General features: G+C 54.4%; 1 protein-coding gene across 2 annotated transcripts; it reads left to right on the forward strand.

The window, feature by feature from the left end:
- Positions 1-2,219: 2,219 nt before the first annotated feature.
- Positions 2,220-23,109, forward strand: Tmem201 (transmembrane protein 201). 2 transcript variants are annotated; one of them, XM_028757910.1, is made up of 11 exons: positions 2,220-2,332; positions 7,993-8,113; positions 8,718-8,912; positions 9,911-10,087; positions 10,900-11,249; positions 11,682-11,885; positions 16,559-16,791; positions 18,692-18,763; positions 19,306-19,599; positions 20,192-20,329; positions 21,482-23,109. In XM_028757910.1, exons 1-11 carry the CDS (start codon positions 2,220-2,222, stop codon positions 21,577-21,579), a joined length of 1,995 nt encoding a protein of 664 aa, XP_028613743.1. In that variant the 3' UTR covers positions 21,580-23,109. The 2 variants fall into 2 exon arrangements, with proteins under 2 accessions (XP_028613743.1, XP_028613744.1); XM_028757911.1 differs by lacking the exons at positions 18,692-18,763; positions 19,306-19,599; positions 20,192-20,329; positions 21,482-23,109 and having other exon boundaries at positions 11,682-11,920; positions 16,559-16,660.
- Positions 23,110-23,320: the final 211 nt, after the last annotated feature.

Below are 23,320 nucleotides of genomic sequence, written 5' to 3' on the forward strand. Positions count from 1 at the left end.
GGAAGCAGAAAAGAGAGACTAAAGACCCTCAGTCCCCTGCAAGACATGCCCCAGTGACTAACTACTAGGCCTTGCCTCTTAAAAGTTTTTACCACTTGGGGCTAGAGAAAAGGCTCATCTGTTAAGAACATTGGCTTTCCTTCTAGAGGATATGGATATGGGTTCAAGTTCTGAACCCCACAAGATGTCCAGAAACATGAACCTCCAGCTCCAGCGAACCCAATGATTTCTGGCCTCAGTAGGCACCTGGCATCATAAAAAGGTGGGATTTTTGTTTTGTTTTGTGTTGTTTAAAAGTTTCTATGTCACTTTCCAGGAGCTTCACCAGCTGGACACCAAAACCTTAACACATGGGGCTTGGAGGACATTTGGGAACCTGTCCAATCTATAGCAGTTCTGAGTCTGAAGTCTGGATCTGAAATCAGTTTTCCTTCCATTTACCTAAGACTGAGACATACCAATAATCACGCAATGCCTAAGATGATGTGAATGAAGTCCAGGAAGCTCTCAGACAACAGTTCTTTACCAACTGGAGACCTGCCCTGGAACTCAAGGTACCACATTCAGAAATGCTGTGTGAGCCAGTGCACTCTGGGCACGCTCAGAGCTAACAGAAATCAAAAGGAGGATGGGACAGGCCTTATCTCTGATGTGCAAGAGAGCTCTCCAGCCCCTGTAGTTTTACATTGATTCCCAGAACTCAACCTGCTCACTCCTTCCTGACTGGTGACATGGGGACAGGTGAACTGGCAACAAAAGCAAGAAATTACAGTGACCATCATTGCCCACTGAGAACTTGATCTTAAAGACACTCGTAAAATTGTGAGTGTGCTGGAGGGTATTCCACACAAACATAACATGTAATTAGAGATGAATATTTTTAAAAATGTTTTGTTTGTCTTTTGTGGGTTTTTTTTTTTTTTTTTTTTTTTTGGTTTTTCGAGACAGGGTTTCTCTTTATAGCCTGGGATGTCCTGGAACTCACTCTGTAGACCAGGCTGGCCTACGAACTCAGAAATCTGCCTGCCTCTGCTTCCCAAGTGCTGGGATTAAAGGCTTGCGCCACTATTGCCCGGCTTTGTTTTGTTTTTCAAAACGTGTTTTTTTTCTGTGTAACAGAGCCCTGGTTGCCCTGGATTCTCTTTGTAGACCAGGCTGGCCTTGAAGTCACAGAGACCTGCCTTCCTCTGACTCCCAAGTGCTGGGATTAAAAGCGTGCACCACCATGCCCCACAAGTTTTCGATTTTTTGAGAGATCAAAGGCTTGTGCCACTATACCTGCCCAACTTGGTATAAATATTTCTTGGTAGAGTTTTTTTTTCTTTTGCTTTGTTTTCTTTTTTTAATTAATTAATTTATTTTTTTATTTTTTTAGGACCGGGCCTCACTGCTAGCCCATATATTGCCTGACGACCTGGAACTGACTGTGTAGACCAGGCTGGCATCAAATTTACAGAAATACGCCTGCCTCCGCTGGGATTAAAGACATGCATCACCAAGCATCAGTGAGGTTTTCTTGATCCGTAATTTAGCTCACATAAATGCTGAAACACTCTTATAAGTGGCTCTTCCCTCGATCCCACTCCCCGAGGTAATCTATTTAAGTGCACAGGCTTCATCAAACTTAGCAACTATGAAAATCATCTACATTCGACTAAATAAATAAATAAATAAATAACCCCTTCAGGGCCAATCCCTCCCCCTCAGCCATTCATTCTAATGGCTGCATTATGTTCCGAAACATGCCTATCCAGTGATTATTTAACCTCGTTTCCGTCTTTGGACGTTTGTGTTTGTGCAAACCACTGTGGCTTCTGGAGCGGCACAGGCCGGCTTTGGCCCAACGCCAGAAAAACAAGACTAAGTGGAGAAAGCTCTGGCAAGGATTGGCGCAGGGTAGCCCCGCTGGGAACTGCAAATGCACGCATGCGCAGGCAGCCGGCGCAGGCGGGGCTGTCTCCAGCTCTAGAGAGTGGCGTTCCCACTGCGGCCGCTGAGGGGGCGCGTCTGAGCCGGCACCAAGCGCTTCCGTCGGCGCCCCGCCCACCCAGGCTCGCCCCGCGCCGCGATTGGCTGCGCGGCGGGAGCGCGCCGAGTCAAGGGGCGGGCCCGCGCCGGCTACAAAGCGGCGAAGGTCACGGCGCGAGCAGGAGCGCGCGGGCCGCCGGGAGTCCCTTTTGCGGTCCGCGCCCCTAGCCCACCGACTCCGCCCGGAAACCATGGAGGGAGTGAGCGCGCTGCTGGCCAGCTGCCCCACCGCCGGCCTGGCGGGCGGCCTGGGGGTCACGGCGTGCGCTGCCGCCGGCGTGGTGCTCTACCGGATTGCGCGGAGGTGAGTGCGCGCCCCGCTGCACGCGGCCCGGGCCGCCGCCCCGCCCCCGCGAGGCTACGACGGAGTCCCACGGGCGGACCGGGCCTGCTCGCAGATGCGAGACGCTTTCTCCGGCTCCACCTTTACCCTCACCCCCTAAAAACCTGGTCGGGGAGCAGCCTCCGACCGTGGCTGGGGGAGGGGGCTGCTGCTTACTCCTCCCTTCGAGGCCTGCGCTCCTGGCTGTACTGCCCTGCTGGGCCTCTGCAGCCCATCCGTTAGGGTGATGAGAGCTGGCACTCGATGGTCTGCATGCGATAGGAATAACATTCCTCATGTAAGCTTCCACCCGGAGAAGCCTTGGAGCTGAGTACTTAAAAGAGGCACGTGTGAACAGTAGCAGCCTTGGGCAGGAGCCTGCACTCCACACGTTTAGGGAACTTGTGCACTCAGAGGTGTACGCTGTACTCCTTGGACACATGTCTGGGATGGGCTTTGGGACCAGTACTCTCCTCAGTACTCAAAGCTAACCTTGGACATTCCCCTCCGTGGTCAAACCCCAAAATGGAATCGTTTCTTCAGCAGGATGAAGGAATAGCTCACCTGATCACATTTCCTGAGGATAGGGTCATATAGGCATTTATGGGAGCCTCTTCGGGAAACCAGGGATGTGCAGAGCTCAGGACTTGCCCATAGTGTCTGGACGACAAGGGGCTGTGGTTTGAACTCCTGGCAACCTGGGTGATGGGTCACCTTCCTTAATCCCGCTTTTTTCCTGAAGGAGAGGGCAGGCAAAAAATTGTTAGAGATAGGCGAGTCACAGGGGGCTTCTAAGGAGGAGTGGACTTTAGCTGTGCCTGGAGGAAGGGGCTATATCCCAGGGTGGGAGGGGGGCCAAGAGAGTGCCTGACTCCAGGGATATCAACCCAAGCTTCCTGTCTTGTCCACCCAGTTTTTGGAAGAGGGGCCTCTTAAGATCATACAACCCGCCGGGCAGTGGTGGCACACGCCTTTAATCCCAGCACTTGGGAGGCAGAGGCAGGCGGATTTCTGAGTTCAAGAGTTCGAGGCTAGCCTGGTCTACAGGGTGAGTTCCAGGACAGCCAGGGCTACACAGAGAAACCCTGTCTCGAGAAAGCCAAAAAAAAAAAAAAAATCATCCAACCCAAAGCAGTCTCTTTACCTGGACCTAGGGGAGCCTGGGCAGTCTGTTCACGTGCCAAGCAGAGCCTGTCCCAAAGCCCAGGCACCTCCTGGATGCCACTGCCCCTGCCACTCAGGATAGGGCATGTGTCCAGAAGAGCAGAGTGGAACTGCTTGTGGCCAGGACTGGATCACTGCCTGTCACCCCTTCCTGTCCTGCCAACAAGGGCCTTGCCTGTGCTAGAGACAGGAATCTGAGGCCTTGGCGAGGTGTGTGGGGGACATATATTTTTGTAGGAGCAGGCAAGAATCCCTTGGTGCCTTTTTCATACTGACACCAGGCTGTCAAGGTACCATGTTTGGGTCACTGCTTCTGATTGGTCGGACCATGGCACCTCGTGTACGTATGTCGTTATGAGGAGGTCTGGGTTTGTGAATTGGCCACCCACAGCTCTGAAGCAAGCCTCGGTTAGCAAGAGGCTGCAGCTGTAGCAGGCAGGAATCAGCTGTGGAGAATGGGGGTTGACTGTGTCAGAGGAGGGCCTACAGGGACTTGGTTTGGAAGGCCTCTAGTAGACTGGGTGTTTTCAAGCTAAACATGGAGATAGCAGGGGTCCAGACTGTGGCCCGGAGGAGCCATGCGAAGAAAATGTCCCTGCTCAGGTCAGCCCTTCCTGAGTTTTAAAACTGGTCACAGTGGTTGCAGGGAAGTTGTCTGGAACCCACATCCAACCACCCTGCTACCTTACCCATGGAGTTTTCTTGTTCCAGTGGATGTGAGAGCAGCTGCCATTCCTGTACAGGTGACATGCATGGAGCACCTGTCATTCTGTACAGGTGACATACGAGGAGCACCTGCCGTTCTGTACAGGTGACATGCATGGAGCACCTGTCACTCAGGAGCAGCTCCAGTGAGGCGGGTCCATTCCTCAGCTGGGAAACAAAGCTCGCCCATACTGCCGTTTCCCTGGACCTGGGGTCCTGGGGTGGAGTTCCCACATCCCTCTCCATGCGTCTACCCGTGTGTGCTTTGTCCCTTTGCACAGTGCACTTTGGGTTTGCCCTTGGGAACTCAGTTTAGCACCCGTCACCGCCCTGCTGATGAGGGCACCTGTTTCTGGGTGTCAGCATATGCCCTGCATGTTGGTGGCCAGTCCTGTGGCATCTGTTCCCTGCCACTCTGTGAATTGTGGTTCTTGTGTCACAGTCAGGTAGTGCATTTTGCTCAGATGTCATATCTGAAAGCCTTGAGTGGTTCTTGATAGACTGTGTAATGCATCTGTCCAGGGCTGCTCTGTCCCCTGAGGGATCAGTGTTGGGGTTCTCCGTTGTTTTGTATAGCATTGCTACTGTGTATAGCATTGCCACTGTGAGGTTAGGCTTTTGATGGAATCTCTTTGGTCCAGGCTGTGCAGAGTTGCATTCAGCCCGATGCTACTGTTGAAGCCCAGGGTGTACCTCCTTGAACTCTCCCTCTTAGATGAGGTCACACTTGGAAGAGCAGAGACGTAGCATCCTGTGAAGCCAAGCTTTCCCTGAACCCTGAGGGAACTAAGCCTGGTTCTCACAGGCATAGCTTGTCAGGCTCCTTAGGAAGAGATGGGCACAATGGTCCCCCACAGACTCAGAGCACCCCACGGACTAAGCCCATCCAGTGTCTCCTGTGTGACATAACATGAACTCTGATTGGTTCCTGGGCCAAAGAACTTGCAGTAGTCACCTATGCTGGGCTGTGGGACAGGAGTTTCACTTTTCCTGAATGTCCTAGGCTGATGGAGAAAACATCAACAGAGGTAGCTCTGTGTGTTCAGTCTCATGGAGGGGATACCAGGCATGCAGTTGCCTCTGGCCCCTTCGAGGGATCCAACTACCATGGCTCCTTAGGTTCCTTTTGGCATCCAAAGAGTAGAACATAACAATGGCCTCCAGTTGGAGAGATGGCTTCCAGATCCCTCATCCACCCATGGCAATGAATATGACCTAGGCTTGGTCATTGACCAAGATGCTGGCCTCTGCCTAGTCACTGTCCTCTCCTTTGTTAAAGCGACATGCTATCTAATCACCTCCACTGTAGTCCCCAAATGTGATTTGTCATAGAGTTGGGATTGTTAGCTTGAGGGAGAAAATTGGCCCAAGGAGTTTGCCAGGGAAACTTGGAGGACTTTCCCTGAAACGACTGGGTGAGTTCTGAGGCCAAGACTGCTCAGTCTGCCCTGGGACAGTGTTGGAACTGTGAAGTGGCTACTGGGACTGTCTGCATGTTCACCCACCCTTTGGTACATGCTACAGCCGCTGATTGGTGCCAGAAGATCTGAGACTCTGGCCAGCTGCCTTGCTGCACCTGCCCACAGACCTTTGGGGCTGTGAAGGAGGTAGTTTCTGGTGTAGGGATCCCACCTAGCCCAGGCAGACAATTGTTGCTCTGGCCATAAAAGGACACCCCCAAGCCCAAGCATCCCCCCCCACCCCACCCCCTGCAGAGGTTATTAGCCTCTGGCCTCAGGGGAGGATGAATCCCCCGCCTTCCACTTCCAGACAGGGCTTTTTCCTGAGGCCAGGAGTCATTTCCCTAGCAATGGAGCTGGAGACCCAGAGTGGAAATGATGGCTTTCTGGGTGGGCTGGGCTCCCTGGCAGACTTGTCACTCCAGAGCAACAGCTCCTGCTTGCTTGTCTTTGCGAAGCCCAGAAGTTGACTTTTCTCATCAAATAGAAGCAGGCCTACAGAGTCCCAGGGTCAGGTGGGTGCTTTGCCTCAGACTCAGGCAGACGAGAGTGCACACTGCTTGCGTACTAGCTATGAGGCATGCCTTGTGCATAATTACAAAGAGTCCTATAAAAGGTGTACAAATTACCACAAAGTAAGTGTTTAATTACCCAGGAATGCCAAGCACACAGACACCCCAGCAGAGCACGTTTCCAGCCCGTCAGCCACAGGCTCCTGTATTCCCCTTTCCATCTGGGGGCCAGTAAAGCTGTCCGGTACCGGGTACTAGCAAAGTCTGAGCAACCCATTTGAAAAATGCGGGATTGAAATGAATATTCTAGAAGGTAGAGAGACCCTAGAGACCAGGGCATAGGGTACCCTGCCCAGTGTGCAATCTTAAGGTTTTACCTGTGAGCCCTGTGCTGTTGTTACTGTTTTTAAACAGTGCGAGTGTGTACATGAGTGCAGGTGCTCGTGGAGGCCTGTGGCATCATATCCCCTGGTGCTGGAGTTACAGGTGGTTGTGAGCCACGAGTGTGGGTGTTAGGATCCAAACTGGGGTCCTCTACAAGAGTAGTGAGTGTTTTAACTGTCGAGCCATCCCTCCACCCTTCCTGTCATTTTGAAGGTTTGACCTGAACTCAGGCAGAAGAAAGTGTGAGGCTGGTTTGCTAGAGCACATGTCCCAGTCAGTGTCGTGTGTTGACATGGGCAAGGCCAGGACACTGTTGAGTATTTCCCAAGAGCAAGCCCCTGTGAGGAAGATGCTGTTATCCCAGCTGACAGGACACCCTTCTTCACCTGCCCACAGTCTGTGGAGGGAGTGGAGCGGATGGGCGGGCAGGCAGGCCATGTGGGCTGAGCCAGGAACTAGAACCCACTTCCACAGTTGTCTTCCCTCCTGGCCTCCTGACTTGATGGCCTTTTCCATTACAAAGCCGGGCCCCAACCCCGCGTCTTGTCATTGACTCTGTGTGACGTGCAGAACAGCAGGCACTCACTGTTCCTGGTCCACTTCCCAGGCCTGGCTTACAGGCTGAGTTTAAGAACTGAGACCCTCCTGAGCACATCATGAGCCCCATAGCCAGACCCTCTCTTTTAGGATGCAAAGGCCAGAGTCATGCTCTCTAAGGAGAAGGACCATCTGTGTGTGGTGGCTCACTCTACCTAGATCTGGGCAGTGCCTCTGAACTAGACATGGCCTCTGAGTGAGGACAGGGCAAAAGGGCAGGGTTGGGACACCAGGGCTCCCAGCTGCTGCCCTTCATCCATTTGTTTCTGGATTCCTGGACTGGGTTTGCTGGGCAGTTGCTGTGTGCCCTCTGCTGCACAGATCCCCAGTGTCTGGGCCAGGCTTATCTTGCAGGTCCCACCTGTTGTGTGACCAACAACCCATTATGGGCCTGCCCCTGCCCCCACCTTCCCCAAAAGGCTGGGCCCTGGCTGAGCAGCTGTGACTTGTCCCCACCCCTGTCAACAGTCCCCGCCCCTTGGCCTCCTTGGCTCACTCTCTAGGGATTTTTTTTTTCTGGAAAGACAGAAAGCTCCCTTAAGTCTTACAACTCTCTGAAACACGATTTCTGCACCCTAGGAGTAGGCCTCATGGGGGAAGAAGGGTCCTGAGTGTCATCTCTATTGGCCCATTGGTTAGCTAGCCCTAACCTTGTGCTGCCCCCCTCTCCGCCCTGCATAGCATCTAGGAATCCCTTCTCCCTGCACATCCTGTGGCTGGGCCTTCATTTCTACCTCGGATGCCACTTCCGACTCTTGAGATGTGGTCTCCATGTCACAGATGCTGAAGTCTTCAGACTGATGCTGTTGTTGGCCCACAGGGTGAAGCCGACACACACGATGGTCAACTGCTGGTTCTGCAACCACGATACACTGGTGCCCTATGGGAACCGCAACTGCTGGGACTGCCCCCACTGCGAGCAGTACAACGGCTTTCAAGAGGTATGGGCTGTCGGTGGGTGGCCAGTGCTAAGGCCGCTGCTGAGCTGGCCTGAGCTCACACTCCATGCCACTGTCTTCTAACCATGGGCCTGGCTCTGTGTCTCCCTTTGAGGAGGAAGAGCAGGTGGAGGGAACTGTGACCACTTGTCCTGTCTCAGCACAGCAGGGTAAGACTGGGGTCAGCATCAAGAGCAGGCCAGGTCTGAGGCCCAGGCATGCAGATGCAGTATTCAGCTTTGTAGGTGGTTTGTTCTCTGTCACAGCCGTGAGTGCATCTGCCAGAGACAGTGTGTGAGTGTCTGGGTGTGCAGCTTCTCCTGACACTTAGTAACAGACAGCCTACCCAGAGGCCCAGCTTACAGCCTGAGTCTCAGTTGTGCTTCTAAGGGACAAAGCCAGAGTGAGGGATGTGGGCAAAGGGCACCCCAGAGTCTGCCCTGAGGTACATGCTGGGTAGCTTCTCAGCACCTCGATTTTTGGGCTTCCACGTTCGACAACATCAGAAGGAATGCTGCTGCTCTTTCGTGCAAAGCAAGCCAGAGTAGGCTTGTCTGAATCTTGAACATCCCCGAGCGGGCCCACTGACCAGGACCTCTACCCCCAGAATGGAGACTACAACAAGCCGATCCCGGCCCAGTACATGGAGCACCTGAACCATGTGGTGAGCAGTGTGCCCAGTCCCCGTGACCCTGCGCAGCCGCAGCAGTGGGTGAGCAGCCAGGTCCTGCTATGCCGAAGGTGCAGCCACCACCAGACCACCAAGATCAAGCAGCTGGCTGCTTTCACACCTCGAGAGGAGGTAAGCACGCGTGGCTGAGTGGAGCCAAACTGTTTGCCTCCTGCTGCCCCATACTCCAGGGTGTGTGGCTTCCTTCGCAGCTGGAGCTGAGCTTGCTGTCACTGCTCTTGTGACCACTGGGAGAGCGCCATGGAAACCAGAGCCTGCCAGGCCCGAGAGGGCTTTGTCCCGAGAAGAGGGAGGTAGAGGCCTTGGGCTCCACCTGCAGCCTTAGTGGGCAGCCTCCTGGTCTCCTCCCTCAGTCAGTCCTGGTTAGCTCCTTCCTCAGTGAGTTTAGCTTCCTGTTTAGCTTGGTGTGGGAGAGACAGATCCCACCTGAGGCCCACAGATGCCTAGAAAAGATAGGGGACCAGGAATGAGCCAGGAGGCCAAGAGGGAGAGCCACCAAGATGGCTCAGGGGGCAAAGATACTTACCACCAAGCTTGATTATGTGAGTTCGATTCCTGGGGTGCCCCCGAAGAGAACAATCTCTCCTGGGTTATCCTCTAGCCTCCATCTCCATGCTCACATACATACACTAAAATGAATGAGTGTGGTTTTTAAAGGGTTTTTACAAAGAGGCCATGAGGAAAGATTGACACCAGGTGGCTTTCCTGTTTGCCCCAACAAGAGATGGCACCAGCCATTGCCACTGATGGATGCACTTGCTGGCTGTGTCCTTGCTGCATCTCTGAGGGAGCAGGGGGATGGGACTCCTATCCTGGGCTACTGTGAAACTAAAGAATCGGTTGCTCTCTGGTGTGTGTTAGACCTTCAGAGTTGGGGAGAAAGGAAGGCGCTGATCCTTGATTGTCCTTCTGCTGGAATCTAGAGAGTGTCAGCTCAGTGTCCCTACTTGAGCAGGCTGTGAGCTACAGAATGTCATTAATGTCCTGTGTCGCGGCCTCCTCTCCTCCTAGCCCCCACTCCTGCGAGCTCACATCACTGTTAGCACAGGCAGGGCCGGGTCTGAACCCAGTTCCTAGCTGTAATTCAGGCCTACTGCCCGCACCTGTAGGGCCGGTATGATGAGGAGATTGAGGTGTACCGCCACCACTTGGAGCAGATGTACAAGCTGTGCCGCCCGTGCCAGGCAGCTGTTGAATACTACATCAAACACCAGAACCGCCAGTTGCGTGCCCTGCTTCTCAGCCACCAGTTCCGGCGTCGGGAGGCCGACCAGGCCCATGGGCAGGTCTGAGACTATGGGACATTTGGGTGTTGGATGTGTGGGGGAAGATGATCTGGGACCTGGGCCCTAGTGACTGGGGCACAGTGCCGCATGCCAAGACTCCTTTCCTGGGAAGCAGCTGCCTGGTGGTCCCCTGCTGTCATGGCCTTCCTAAGGGTGTCTAGGATCATGATGTGGTTGTCACGTACCTTACCTGGTCTGAGGGTGCCTTGCTGACCCTTCCACTTTCCAGACACCCTGAGTACTGTGGCGCCTGCTCATGGCTGTGGGAACCAAGGGTGGGGCTGAGATGCTTGCAAGGGGCCACACATGTGATCGCCAACAGTTAGAGTGTGTCATCTCCATTCTGTAGCTGGCTGCTGACCATTAGGCCATACTACCTCTGTCCCTACTACCCTATGTCTGCTCAAAAGAACAGGAGGCCCCTGTCCTCAGACCTCAGACCTTTGATTCTTATTCTAGCTTCTTGGTTTTTCGTCTGAATAACCTATTAACAAAAAACCATTTAATTGAACTTTTTCCAGAGTTGTCTCTACATTGTCCTGGCGTCCTTGTCAAGTGTAATGGGAGTTTTTGATAAATCCTTGACAAAGTGATTGAAAGATCTAGAAGTCCCAGTATATAGAAGTGTTTCTCTAGAAGAGGCAGCAGAGCCCCTCCCACAGAGACCTGTCATAGTGAGACAGTGGCCTAGGGTGAGGCCGTGGTCCCTGAGCATCAGAGCAGGGGCGTGCAAACAGGACTGGCCAGCATCCATGTGGTGGACTTGCTGGTGCTGCTTTTGGCTTCTCACTGAGCATCTCTCCCTCCCCCAGAGCTTCAGTTCCTCGGCAGCGAAGGCCCCATTCCAGGTCATCCTGCTCCGTGCCCTGGCCTTCCTGGCCTGTGCCTTCTTGTTGTCCACTACACTGTATGGACACAGCGAACCCTTCACCCCAGAGGCTGCCTTGCTCCCGGCCCTACCTCCTGGGAGCAACAGTTCTGCTGCCTCAGACAACACCACTTCTCAGGCGGAGGGCTGGCAGCAGCTGCTGGGCCTGTTGCCGGAGCAGGCTACAGAGAAGCTACATGAAGCCTGGGCCTTTGGGCAGAGCCACCAGACCAGCATTGTGGCCATGGGCCTGCTCACGTGCCTGCTGGCTATGCTGCTGGCTGGCCGGATCAGGTGTGTTGCGGGGCCTTGGGACTGGGTGGGCAGAGGTCTGCACAAGGCACTGTCACCTCCTTGGAGTCCCCTGCTCTGGGCTGAACTCTAGACAAGCCTGTCCAAGTTCTCTAGGGGCCAGGAGGACAACACAGATGACAGTGACACTGAGTCAGTCACCTGACACATCTGTAAAGCAGAGTAACAGAAGGCTGCGGAAGCTCAAGTGAGGCCAGGCTCCCACCTTAGTTCCCAGGCTAGGCGAAGGCCATGGGCGCACCGCCCTGCTTTAGAGCTGGGCAGCCTGCGAGTCGTGGGATGGATGCAGACCCTCTGCTGGCCTCACCAGCCTCTCTTCTCTGAGCCGGGCCGATTGAGATGGGGGGTGGTGCAGGAGAGGACAGAGGCGCTGCACCGTCTTCCGGGCACACACCCACTTGCTCTTTCCGGCAGGCTCCGGAGGATCGATGCCTTCTCCACCTGCCTTTGGGCCCTGCTGCTGGGGCTGCACCTGGCCGAGCACTATCTGCAGGCTGCCTCGCCCGGCTGGCTGGACACACTCAAGTTCAGCACCACGTCCCTGTGCTGCCTGGTGGGTTTCACCGCAGCCGTGGCTACAAGGAAAGCGACAGGCCCACGGAGGTTCCGGCCCCGAAGGTCAGAGAAACAGCAGTGACTGCGGGGGAGGACAGGTGACAGATGGGCCCCGCCCCCGAAGCAGGCAACCCTGTCTTGTCTTAGCCATCCCACTCCCACCCCCTTGAGTTCATACGGTACCCCCTCCACCCTTTTATTTACCAGCGCCACCACGCCCCCCACCCCAGACTCGGTGCTCCTCAGGTGCCCTGTACTTGCTCACCACTGCCACCGCCTCTGTGACCCTGTCATAGCCCCAGTGACCTAACATGGGCAGCTCCATGACCTGTTTGTGACCCGTGGCTTCCTGCTAGCTCCAGACACTCAGTCTTCATCACTTCTCCCTGGCTCTGAACCCACAGGCAAGGGTGTAGATTGCCGCTGTACCCTTGTTGTTTGCTTGACACTGGCCAGTTGACGAGCCATGGCCTCTCAGCATGGTGAGCTAGGACTAGAGCAGAGGGGCCCACTCATCCCCCAAACCTCCTGGTGGTCCCTCCTTCCTTGCTTTAAGACCTTCCTTCCTGAGACTCATGGTCCCTCGGGGTCCTTCCCTGGAGTAGCAAAGACAGTTCTTGGGTCCAGCCTGTCCTTGGCTGTGACTGTGAGGCAGGCCCCTCGGGTGGACAATGGAAATCCCTACAGTTCCTGTGTTCTGCCAGGTAGAAGGATGGATCATTCTAGATCAGTAGCTGCTCTGCACAAACAGGACCCAACAGACTGTTAGTGACACCAGGTCATTGTCCCTTGTACCTCTCTAGCGTCGATGGCTTCCTTGGAATAATTTGTGGAGGGTCCCAAGGCCTCTACCCTCAGTTTCTCTGGGGCCAGCTGCTGGCCCCAGGTGGTCTCAGCCTCTCCCTCCTCTCAGGCTCAGTTTCCTCAGATGCTACCCCCCAAAAGTTGACCCAGATCAGGGCTCTGCTAGCTGATGGGTTTTGGACAAACCCCTGTTGTCTTTCAGCTTTGGCTAGCCATCTGCAGTGGGAGGTGGGTCCTTCTCTAGGGCCCTGGGATGCTGGCCTCAGTGGATTTGGGGACCACGTGAGGTGACACACTGGCAGTGAAGAGCATGGCCGTGGGAAGAAGTCTAAGGCTCCATCTGGTCCACAGGCTACACCCACCTGGCATGCTGCCCTCTGGTGGCTCCTGATTGACTTACACTCCTCCCACTTGTCTGCTAACTTAAGTCCCACTAAGTGTGGGGTCTTTCACCCTCTGCACCGTGCCCAGGGAGGGCAAGGGCAGATTACGCATGAATGAGTGTCACAGCAGACATGGCCATCTGCTGCTGAGTCTTTGTGAGGTGGCTCTGTCTGTCCTTCTTGGAACCCCATAGGAAGCTTGAGAGGCAGCCAGGCCCCACTATGGTACAGCTGTTTGAGGGTCCTTCTAGCCTCTGTCCTCTGACCTCCGTTATCAGAAGCAGCCCAGTATCACTCAGCTTCCATGTGTGGTGACCTGGAAGTGTCAGAAGACCAGGTGTTGCTTCTGGAGTTGCAGGGCCCAGCTCGCTCTGGGTAAGGGTGTGGAAGGCCCCCTCTGAGGTGTAGGTGAGGCCATGGTTGATGTGGGCTAGTTGCTGCTGACCTTGTGGGGGGACAGCTGTCTCTGTCCTCCAAGGAACTGGCCCACGGAAAAGAGATGTGACAGGTGGTGGGGCTGTTGTCTGGGCGTCCTCTCATGTGTGTTGTGGATCTCAAAGAAGCTGACAATATGGTGTTAATTTCTGCATTCTTGGCATTAGATAGAAGCAGGTGTTTGTGTGAGGGGGTGCATGCATGTGTGTATGTATGTGTGTGCGTTTAAATTATTTATGATATACAGAGCCAACTCTGGCCAGCCAGAATCCCTGCTGAGCATGTCGCCCTGCCTACTGGTGGGAGTAGAAGGCGTGGTGGAGCAGGATTCCTGGCCTTTTAAAGCGCTCGTGTTACTTTTTAACGTTAATAGTCCTTCAGAGTTTTGTTAGTTGAAGAAAGCACGTTCTGGTGTTGCTGGCAGAAGCTGAGGAGATGCAGGCACCGTGGGTTGTGGCTTGTTGACTGGGGACAACCACCAGGCCGTCAGAGTGGGATCCCTGAAAAATGAAGGAGGGAGACAGTCCTCACCTTGGGGTCTGGGGTCCCCACGCAGGGCCTAGCAGACTCCAGTAATTCTTGCCCTGGAGCAGGACAACCCTCCGTCCTCAGGCCAGCCCGTCCATACTGCTGTGTCCTCTGTCTGCACCCTGCACCCAGCACAAGCCTGTGCCGTGTAGTAGATTGTGATTAATTGTCCAGCGACCCTAACCACTGTAAACCACGATCGGCCATAGGTGCCATGTTTTGAATGCTGTGTTTTCAATAAATGCCTCCTGGGTCCTGCTCATTCCGGTTGGCACCAGGTACCGCGTCTTTTTTTCTTTCATGTTGAGAAGGGCTTCTGTGCCAAGGTGGGAGGTGGGTTGGTTTGGGGTACTGCATTTGGGGTTGGGAGCAGCTTGGGGAGCTGGTGATGCCAAGGAGTGCTTACGGGCCCAGCTGCTCCACTCCAGCTGGCTCGCTGAGGAGGACGGCTTAAGGCTCTCCCAGGGTCGGATGAGTGAGCTTCGGCCTGCTAGTCCTCTTCACAGTACTCTCAGGGGACAGGACACTCTCAGGGTTGGGTTCGAGCATTTAGATATTCGGGGACTACTCACTAAAGAAGCTCTGGACCCTTTACAGAAGAGGCTGCCCCAGGAACTGCCCAGGGCAGAGCAGAGCTGAGCCTCTGCCAACCTTCCCACCTTTGGGATTCACTCCTGCTGCTGCTGCTCTGTGTCACAGCAAGAGAGAGACAGACCAAACCCAGCAACAGTTCCTGTGCTTAGTGGCTAGGACTCCTAGGCTTAACCATGGCCGGGGCTCCAAGAATGAGCAGAGCTGGAGAGGATGGGGATATACTAGCAAAGCCCGGCCCAGCTTTAGGTGCTGACCTAAGGGTCCAGGAGAATGGAATCCCTGCCTGACTAGGACCTCTCCGTGCCCTGCATCCCTCATTGCTTGTTGGTCCTTAGGGGATGCCTATTCTAGGGTCACCCTTGGCTCCTGGGTATGACAGGCATGGACCCAGGAGGCCTAGTGTAGCATCCTGTGCTGCCACCTGCTGGAAGGACTTGGCCATGCCTTTGCACCTGCTCTGAGGCTTCTCAGCAGCACCCAGTGTCTTCCCACAAAGGCTCATACACGGTCAAGCATGTGGTACCCAGATTCCAGCCTCACTTCTGCTGGCCCTAAAGTGCCTGGACATATGTCTCCTGGCACATTGATTAAGGTCCAGCCTGACTCAGTTGTAATCCTGAAATGAAAAGATAAAACGGCATACTTTTTTTAGAAGGTAGGGGCTAGAAATCAAGCCCAGACACACCCGACACACACACACACGTACACAACTGACAGTCTACCACTGAAATAAACCCCGTTCCACAAAAAATCAACTTCTTTGCTTAAGACAGGGACAGCATTCCTCCTCAGTCTTTGATCGAGGAGTAGGGCTTCTACCAGCCCCCAAAAGGCAGCTCTGGGAGCAAAGTTAGGGTGCATCCAAGAATGCCCCTCTGCAGTTTTGCTGTGCCCTGATTTCCTATGTCCTCCAGACACTGAGCTGGAAGTTCTGGTGGCTTCAAGGTCCTTTGCAAGAGACTGGGAAGGTCCTCTGGTTCTCTGGACATTCACCATCTGGCTACATACCTCTCTTAGAAAATTGAAAAATGGGGAAAGAGGTGTTGCAGAGGCTGGCTAGCAGTAGCCCCCAAGCCCTCGGCCAGGATAGCATGAGTACGTTAGCCCCTGCTCACCATGGGGCCCGGCCCTGTCAGCCCGTTCGTCGGCACATTGTCTGCTGGGCTCGCTTGTCCCTTGGGACTGAGGTAAGGCTGGATACCGGAAGCTCCTTCCAGACGGCAGACTAATGTATTAACTGCCTCTGTCCCTCTCCCCTCTGTAATTGGGTGCCTTACTCGGAAGCATGGTTGACATTCTGGCCTGTGGCCATCAGGTTCTGTTGTGTGATGTGTACTGTTCTCAAGTTAAAGAGACACTGTCACCTTCTGTCTTTTGGGCAGCTTGGTGGTTGTTTTGGGTCTTCTCTAAGTTTGAGTTTGGCATGTACAGTGTAAGAGCTCTTTCTGGGGAATCCAAGGCCCGGCTGCCTCGCCTGTGCTGCAAGAGGCAGGCTCATGAGGCCCAGCCCCGTGGAGATGCAACAGTATCTTCTAAAGTCCAGTCCAGTTGGGATCCTCGAGTGTCTCCATTGGGAACTTGTAGGCAAAGAATGGGAGGTAGCCAGAAAGAAGAACCCTAGGTCTGCTGAGCCCAGCGGAGTGCCTGGTCTGGGGCTAGGAATGTTTGCTTCAGGGCTAAGGGTGGATTGGCATGAAGCTGGCCAGGGTAACAGTGTCACTTTAATGAGACTCATGGTAGAGGTAGATTGCAGTGAGCCTGAGGGGTTGGAGGGGGCATGCAGGGTGGGGTGAGTCATGCTGGAATCCCCCAGCCACCGCTCCTAATAAGGGGACAGTTGCCTCTTTGCTTTAACTAACGCACGCCTCCTCTGGGACCCTGACTCAGGCCCACCTCATACCCTGGGAGGGGCCAGGCCCCATTGTGCAGATGCTATCTCCAGAACCTTCCTGACTCACTCTCCTCTTCTTTGTGTCCCATGGGCCCTTGCAGGTACTTCTCAGGAGACTCGACCAGCCTTTTCCCTTCCAGCCCCAGCCTGGCTGTGCCATACCCAAGCGTCACAGCCTCGCCAGCATCCCTGTTCATCCCCACGCCACCCGGCTTCCTGCCTCTCACCAAGCAACATCTGTTCCGAACTCCCCGTCGGGTCTCCCCCTCCTCACTGCCGGGCCGCCTCAGTCGGGCCCTCTCCCTGGGAACCATACCTTCTCTGACCCAGACAGGTAAGACCTTGAAGCATTGATGACAGAATCAAGCTGGGGACAGCCGGGCTGGGCTCCTGTGAGGAGGAGATGGCCAGGCTCAAGCTATCACAGTATGAGCCCACTCAGCAGCCACAGTGACCAGTCATATCTTGTTTGCCTACCCAAAACACAGGCTTGTAGGAGAATGTTCCTCATGTGTGGTTGTGTTCTTTGCAATAATATACTTAAAGGACCCAGAAGAGGACTAGAGGTGTAGCTCAATTGGTAGAATGCTTGCCTGGCATTCCCCCAGGGTCCTGGGTTCAATCCCCAGTACTGCATAAATGAGGCATGGTGGTATACACCTGTAAATCCAGCACTCTGAAGGCAAAGATAGGAGGATCAGAAGTTCAAGAGCCTCTTCAGCTACGTAGCCAGTTTGATGCCAGCTTGGGCCATGCGACACTACCTCCAGCCCCACCCCGAAAAGTGCCGTATATGTTGAGTCTCAGTAAATGAATGCTCTATGTGGTTTACCATTTTCTGCCTACCTTTCTTTTTTTAAAGATGTATTTATTTATTTTATGCATATGAGTACATCATTGCTATCTTCGGACACACCAGAAGAGGGCATCAGACCCCATTACAGATGGTTATGAGCCACCATGTGGTTGCTGGGAATTGAACTAAGGACCTCTGGAAGAACAGTCGGTACTCTTAACCGCTGAGCCATCTCTCCAGCCCCCTTTCTTTCTTATTTTGCTTTTTTTCCAGCACATTTTTGCTGATTCTTTAGGGATTTCACATCACATACCCCATCACACTCACTGCCTAGTCAAGCCCCTAACTCTTGTCACCTCCCTCAAAAAATTAAAAAAATAAAAATTAAAAGTTTTATATTTAAAAAATAGGAAGAAAAACAAGTTCGGTTTGTGTTATCTATGTACTCCCTGGAGCACGGTCAGACCACTGGTCAAACCACTGGCCTGCGCCCAAGTAGATCCACAGGCTTCCCCCACACACACCGGCTTCAGCCATGGAGAGCGAGCGACACTCCAGCATCCTCAGCACCTGTTTAAGAGTTCCCTTGGACCGCTTCCTGTTTGGACTGTTACTCTTTTGGGAGGGCAGGGGAGGAGGGTTGTCACAGATGCCTTCCATGTCCCTCTGTCTCATCTGTGCGTCTGCAGGCATCGGTGTCACGGCCACATTAGCTGCCTTGCTCTTTACAGGCGCAGGAGCTTGGTAGGGTTGGTTTGGGAAGGGGGCTGCTTTATTTTGTTTTGTTTTATTTTGTTTCAAGACAGGGTTTCTCTAGCAGATAGAGCTAGTTGCCCAATCACAGTGGACTCCTCCGCAGAAGTCTCTGCTTGTCTTAGTTAGGGACAGCTGGGAAGTTTGTGTCCCATGTGTCTTCTGCAGCCCCAGGCTGGCAGTTGACTCCTCCCCAGGCCCCAGGGCATATTGACTGAGAGCCACAGGGTTGACAGATTTTGTCTCAAGCCCCTTGGGTGAGGAAGGTAGCAGTCCCAGTGACAGGGACAGCAGGTCTCTCTGTAGATTCAGTTCACAACCATCTGTATTTTAACTCCAGTTCCAGGCAGTCTGGCACCCTCTTCTGGCCTCTGGGGGTACTGCACTCCGAGTGCACATACATACCTGCATGCAAGCTAAACTGTCATACACCTAAAATTAAAGTGACACATTGTGTGGAGAGAGGGCAAACAGTGAGGCAGAGACCGCGACACACTGCTGACTTCCTGTGACCCACTGGAGGCTTCAGTGTCTCTATTGGCAAAGTGGGAATGCTGCGTGTGTCCTGGATGGCAGTACCTGTTTTCATGAAAGTATTGAAGTTAGCTGTGGCAGGGATGTGGGGACAGAGGGTACTGGCTCGTCGTCACCCTTAGGTCTATGTTGCATTTCTCTTTCTGCACAGACTCAGGATACCTGTTCAGCGGGAGCCGCCCACCGTCTAGGGTGTCTCCAGCCAGGGAGGTTTCTCTTTCAGGTAAGGAGACAGAGCTGGCAGAGGGGACTGGAAAACAGTTTCCAGGCAACCCTGAGGCCAAACGCATCTGTATAAGGTTAACTGAGTGTAGGGCCAGCAGACCTGTGTTCAAACCCCAGCTCATGGCAAGAGACAACATGATGTGTCTAGGCTCTCTCTGATGTGAGGTAGAGGACCATTGGAGGTTGGACAGTATCATGCTGTGTCCACGGATAGAGCCAGACGCTGCCTGTAGCCCTAGCTCCTCAGGCCGGCTGATCTCAGAGCAGATAGGAGTCTGCTCCTGCCAGAGCCCAGCTCTCAGCCCAGGGGGTCTTGGGATATCCCCACCCTCACCCCCTACTCAGTTCCTTGTGGGGCCTGGCCCTTCCTCCCTCAGGTTCCTGCTTGGTTTTCCACTCTCCCCAACCTCCAGCTTACCTTCCTTCATGAGCTGAGGGAAAGCACCAGGTTCCAGTGGTGGGTGGCGGATGCCAGTGTCCAGTGCAGGTCCCAGTGTGCCTGCTGCCGCCATTGTTTGACCCCCCCCCCTTTCTCTGCAGATTATTTCTCTCTGCTGTCCGGCAGCTTTCCCTCTTCTCCTCTCCCTTCCCCAGCACCTTCCGTGGCCAGCTCTGGGGCCTCCAGCTCTGGCTCCTTGCGCCACCGCAGACCCCTCATCAGCCCTGCACGGCTCAACCTGAAAGGACAGAAACTGCTGCTCTTCTCATCCCCTGGGGAAGTACCAAACACCCCCAGCAGCTCAGAAGAGCACTCACCACCCAACGGAAGCCTCTTCATCGAGTCTCCCCAGCTCCCGCAGAGGAATCACACGCGAGACACAAAGCACACCATGGGTATGTGTGGGCCTGAAGTGCACGCAGTAGGTACTGCCATGGAGCTCTGGGCCAATCTTAGAGGTCATCTGGTACTCTGGTGGGAATGTACTCATCACTAGACTACCCAGTGTGGCTCTGGTGGATAGCTGTGACCTTTCCTTTCGTAATCGGCTCTCAGGGCTTCGTTTCCCGGGCCCCTGGGAAGCCTGTTGTGCGTTGTCAGCCTGTACTGGTCACGGATGCCCTCATTGCGCCCGCACCCTTATACACTGACAAGCGTTTTTAAAAGGCAGTTGGACTCTGTTAACTCAGACTTTCACGTGGGCTGTGTGGCTCTCTGGGTCTGTGAGTGTGGGTGGATTTGGCCCCATGGCTGACTGGTGCTCAGAGGACAGGCCAAGCAGGCAGTCCATATCCCTCGAGCCTCACTCACTGCCCAGGGCACTTGCTGGCACCACTCCGTGTTTGCTTGCTGCCCAGACCCTCTGCCACTCAGAGGAGGTGAGCAGTGTGAGACCTCTGAGGACCTTGTCCTCATATGATGCCTTGTCCTCAGGGATGCCCTGGGGTTGAGCTCAGCACAGCAGGATGCTCACTCTTCTGTCCACAGATATGAGGTCGATGCTGGTCAGAGATGGCACCCGCAGCAGCCACTCCATCAAGAAAGAGGACGAGTCGTCCCAGTCCTCCACCTGCGTCGTAGATACCACCACCAAAGGGTGCTCAGAGGAGACCACTCCCTGGAAAGGTCTGTGACTCCGGGTGGGAGAGCCAGTCCCCAGCCCCCTTCAGGGGACGATGATAAAGCTTCGTCCCTGTGACAGTTGTGGTTCATCTCCTCGGCTGCCTTAGCCCCGTGTCAGATGTTCAGCAGCCATGGGTAGCCCAGGGCTCCTGTGCTTAGAACAGACACTGGGGGCATCTAGGGTAGGCCTATTCAGGAGAGTCTGAGCCCGCTGGGATATGGGCCTGGACTCTCCAAACGCTTTGTGGTTGAGCCAGAGTTCTGCCAGCCCCCTGGCTTCCCCTGGGTTGACCCTGGCTCCTTTCTTTTTTATTTTCTTTTTTTTTCCCCTTGGTTTTTCAAGACAGGGTTTCTCTGTGTAGCCCTGGTGCTGTCCTAGAACTCACTCTGTAGACCAGGCTGACCTTGAACTCAGAAATCCACCTGCCTCTGCCTCCCAAATGCTGGGATTAAAGGTGTGCGCCACTACTGCCCGGCAGGCACTGGCTCCTTTCTTGCTAGACTACTGACAGGCAGTGTGTGAGACCTTCAGTGGTCAATCCCAGTGGGTGGGAAGGAAGGGAAGGACACTGGGTGGAAGAGACAGGTCAGCCAGTGAGGTTACCTAACTGGGGATCTCAGTGCTGCCCTGAGACAGGTCTGGACTGTGTCTGGTGACTTTGATGAGAAGACCTGGGACCTCATTCTACCTCTGCTCATGTTGCTTTTAAGCAAAGTCTCTTGTAGCCCAGGCTGGCCTCAAACTCAAAGCTGAGAATGCCTTTGACCTCCTATGCTGCGCCTCTGCTGGGATTAAAGGCTGACTAACCATCATCCTGGCTTCTCAGTAGACTTTTTAATCTCTAAGATTTGAGCAGAGTAGCCTCCCACAAACTCCCATTTCTTCCTTTGTGACAGTGATATCTTGGTATCCTGTTGTTGCTGGTGCAGGCAGACACAGGTTACCTGACCTAAGGTCCGTGTGGTCACATAGGTTCTGAAAAGATAGGCCTTCAGAGCAGCAGGCCTCCAGCAGGCCTCCGTGCAGGAAGAACTCTCCTGGAGGGAAGACTGGGTGTGGCCTGGCCTGCTGGGGTAGAAGGTTGCCCTGGGGTAGGTCCTGTCTGACGACTAGGATGCCACCCACACTGCCTCTGATTTGTGTCCTGCTTATAGCTCGTGTTGGTCCCTCCCTGGTCCGGGGCCTCCTGGCTGTGAGTTTGGCTGTCAATGCCCTCTTCACCTCGGCCTACCTGTACCAGAGCCTGCGCTGACCACCGAGTGCCCTTCCAGAGGGCAGTGCCAGGTGCATGCTGCTTCTGCCACTGGCGCTGAGGTCCCTTCCTGAGGGGCTCTGTCTCCGCCTTGACTTCCTGGGTCGATTCCCTGACCTCAGGATACCTGCTGTCCACCCAACAGACTGCAAACATCAACTGTGTTTGGTGCTGACACTCTGACCCCAAAGCCAGGGATCTTTGTCCGGCTCGCCCAGCCCCAGGGACACTAGTGCCCCTGTAGCTGTGACAGGCCAGCCAGGCTGCCGGTGCCTCACTGCTGTCTCCGAGCCACCAGAGGTCTGCTGCAGAGCCCCACCAAGAGCCAAGATGAAGAATGCCCCTGAGAGACGCAGGAGGAGCCTGGATCCCTCAGTCCCACACCTTCCCTCTCCAGAGAGCAAGGCTCCCTGAGGCGGGCAGCTGGCCGCCCTCGCCCCTGACCGGAGGCTCCAGGCAGGCTGGGCAGGTGGGGATCCTGGGACTCCCCACTGACGCCTGCCCCAACAGCTGTTGTGACTTTCTCAGCAGGTAGCTGTTACCCTGAGAACACCAGAGCTCCCCGTGCGCCACGCCTCTCGCTCACACCCAGAGTCCCTGCCTGGCCTGCCAGTTGCTCTTGAGCTGCACAGTTCAGATGAGACTGGACCTCCCTTACACCCAGTCCGTTCCTCCTGAGCCTGCTGTCCTCTCCTCCATCCTGCCCCATCTGTGTGCCCCTTGACCTGTGGCTCCAGGCCACCTGCGCTGGTGCCATGCCCAACCACTGCCTGCTGAGGACGCTGCAGGCTTGCTGGGGCACATCCTGTCCCATGAGGGAGGAGGAGGAACGTCGGCCTAACACTGGCCTTTCGATAGTGTGGGGTCACATGTGCCTGTGGGGGTCAGGCCTTGGCCCTGTGTGCGCGTGCGTGCGTGTGCATGTGCACACACACATGTCTTTGTATTATACCCCTTGGGATTTGTTGTGGGGGAGGGGCATGGGGAAAGGAAGAGTCTTCACTGTCATTCAGGGATAAAATTTAACTTTATTTTTCTACACATCTTTTGCCAGGTGAGGTGTGTGCTTTGAAGCAGACGCCTCCGGCCCCCCTGCAGGGAGGGGCTCTTAGCTTCGGGTGCTTTCAGTACTTTTTATTTAACTTTAGAGAAGCCCTGACCTCACCTCTACACTCCTGTCCCGGGAGCTCCTGATACTATCCTGGGTTGTCTCACCAGTCAGGGGTCAGGAGTCCAGCTGCCACAAAGGTTCCAGCTTGGAGGTGACACCTCTTTGGTCTACATTTGTACAATGGATGCATCAAGTTTTTAAATTTAATATTTCCTGCCTAAAACCAAATTGTTCCTCAGCATCCCTGTCTCCAGTCCCTTGGAAACATCTAGGGAGATGCTGCGGCCCCTCCCAGCAGGGCAGCCTGGCCAGCCGGCACCCTGCGCACCCAGGAGGGGCTCTTATGTTTTGATTTCATATACAGACACGATGTTATTTTTCTTTACAAAAGCAAAAAAATAAAAACCATACCAACCTTTGACTTGTGTCAGGCTTTGTTGTCTTCGTTTGCTGGGCTAGCCCTATGGGGGAAAAATAACACCCATTCGAGGGGTGGGAGAGCTGTGTGAGGGTATCTAGAGGATCAACAGCCCGACTCTAGAAGGACTGAGCCGATGGGTGTGTTGTCCTGTTCTCCACCCTGGGGGCCTGATGACCAACAGGAAACTGATAGACTGGACCTACCTGACA

The sequence above is a fragment of the Grammomys surdaster genome, unplaced genomic scaffold, assembly GCF_004785775.1.
Source record: "Grammomys surdaster isolate TR1022 unplaced genomic scaffold, NIH_TR_1.0 126185, whole genome shotgun sequence".
NCBI lineage: Eukaryota > Metazoa > Chordata > Mammalia > Rodentia > Muridae > Grammomys > Grammomys surdaster.

What these genes read in the sequence shown, in the direction of transcription:
- Tmem201 (XM_028757910.1), top strand. Translation starts at nt 2,220, where the DNA reads ATGGAGGGAGTGAGCGCGCTGCTGGCCAGCTGCCCCACCGCCGGCCTG. An exon ending in CTTTCACACCTCGAGAGGAG is followed by an intron (nt 8,913 to 9,910) that starts GTAAGCACGCGT and finishes CCGCACCTGTAG; the next exon opens with GGCCGGTATGATGAGGAGAT. An exon ending in ACCTTCTCTGACCCAGACAG is followed by an intron (nt 16,792 to 18,691) that starts GTAAGACCTTGA and finishes CTTTCTGCACAG; the next exon opens with ACTCAGGATACCTGTTCAGC.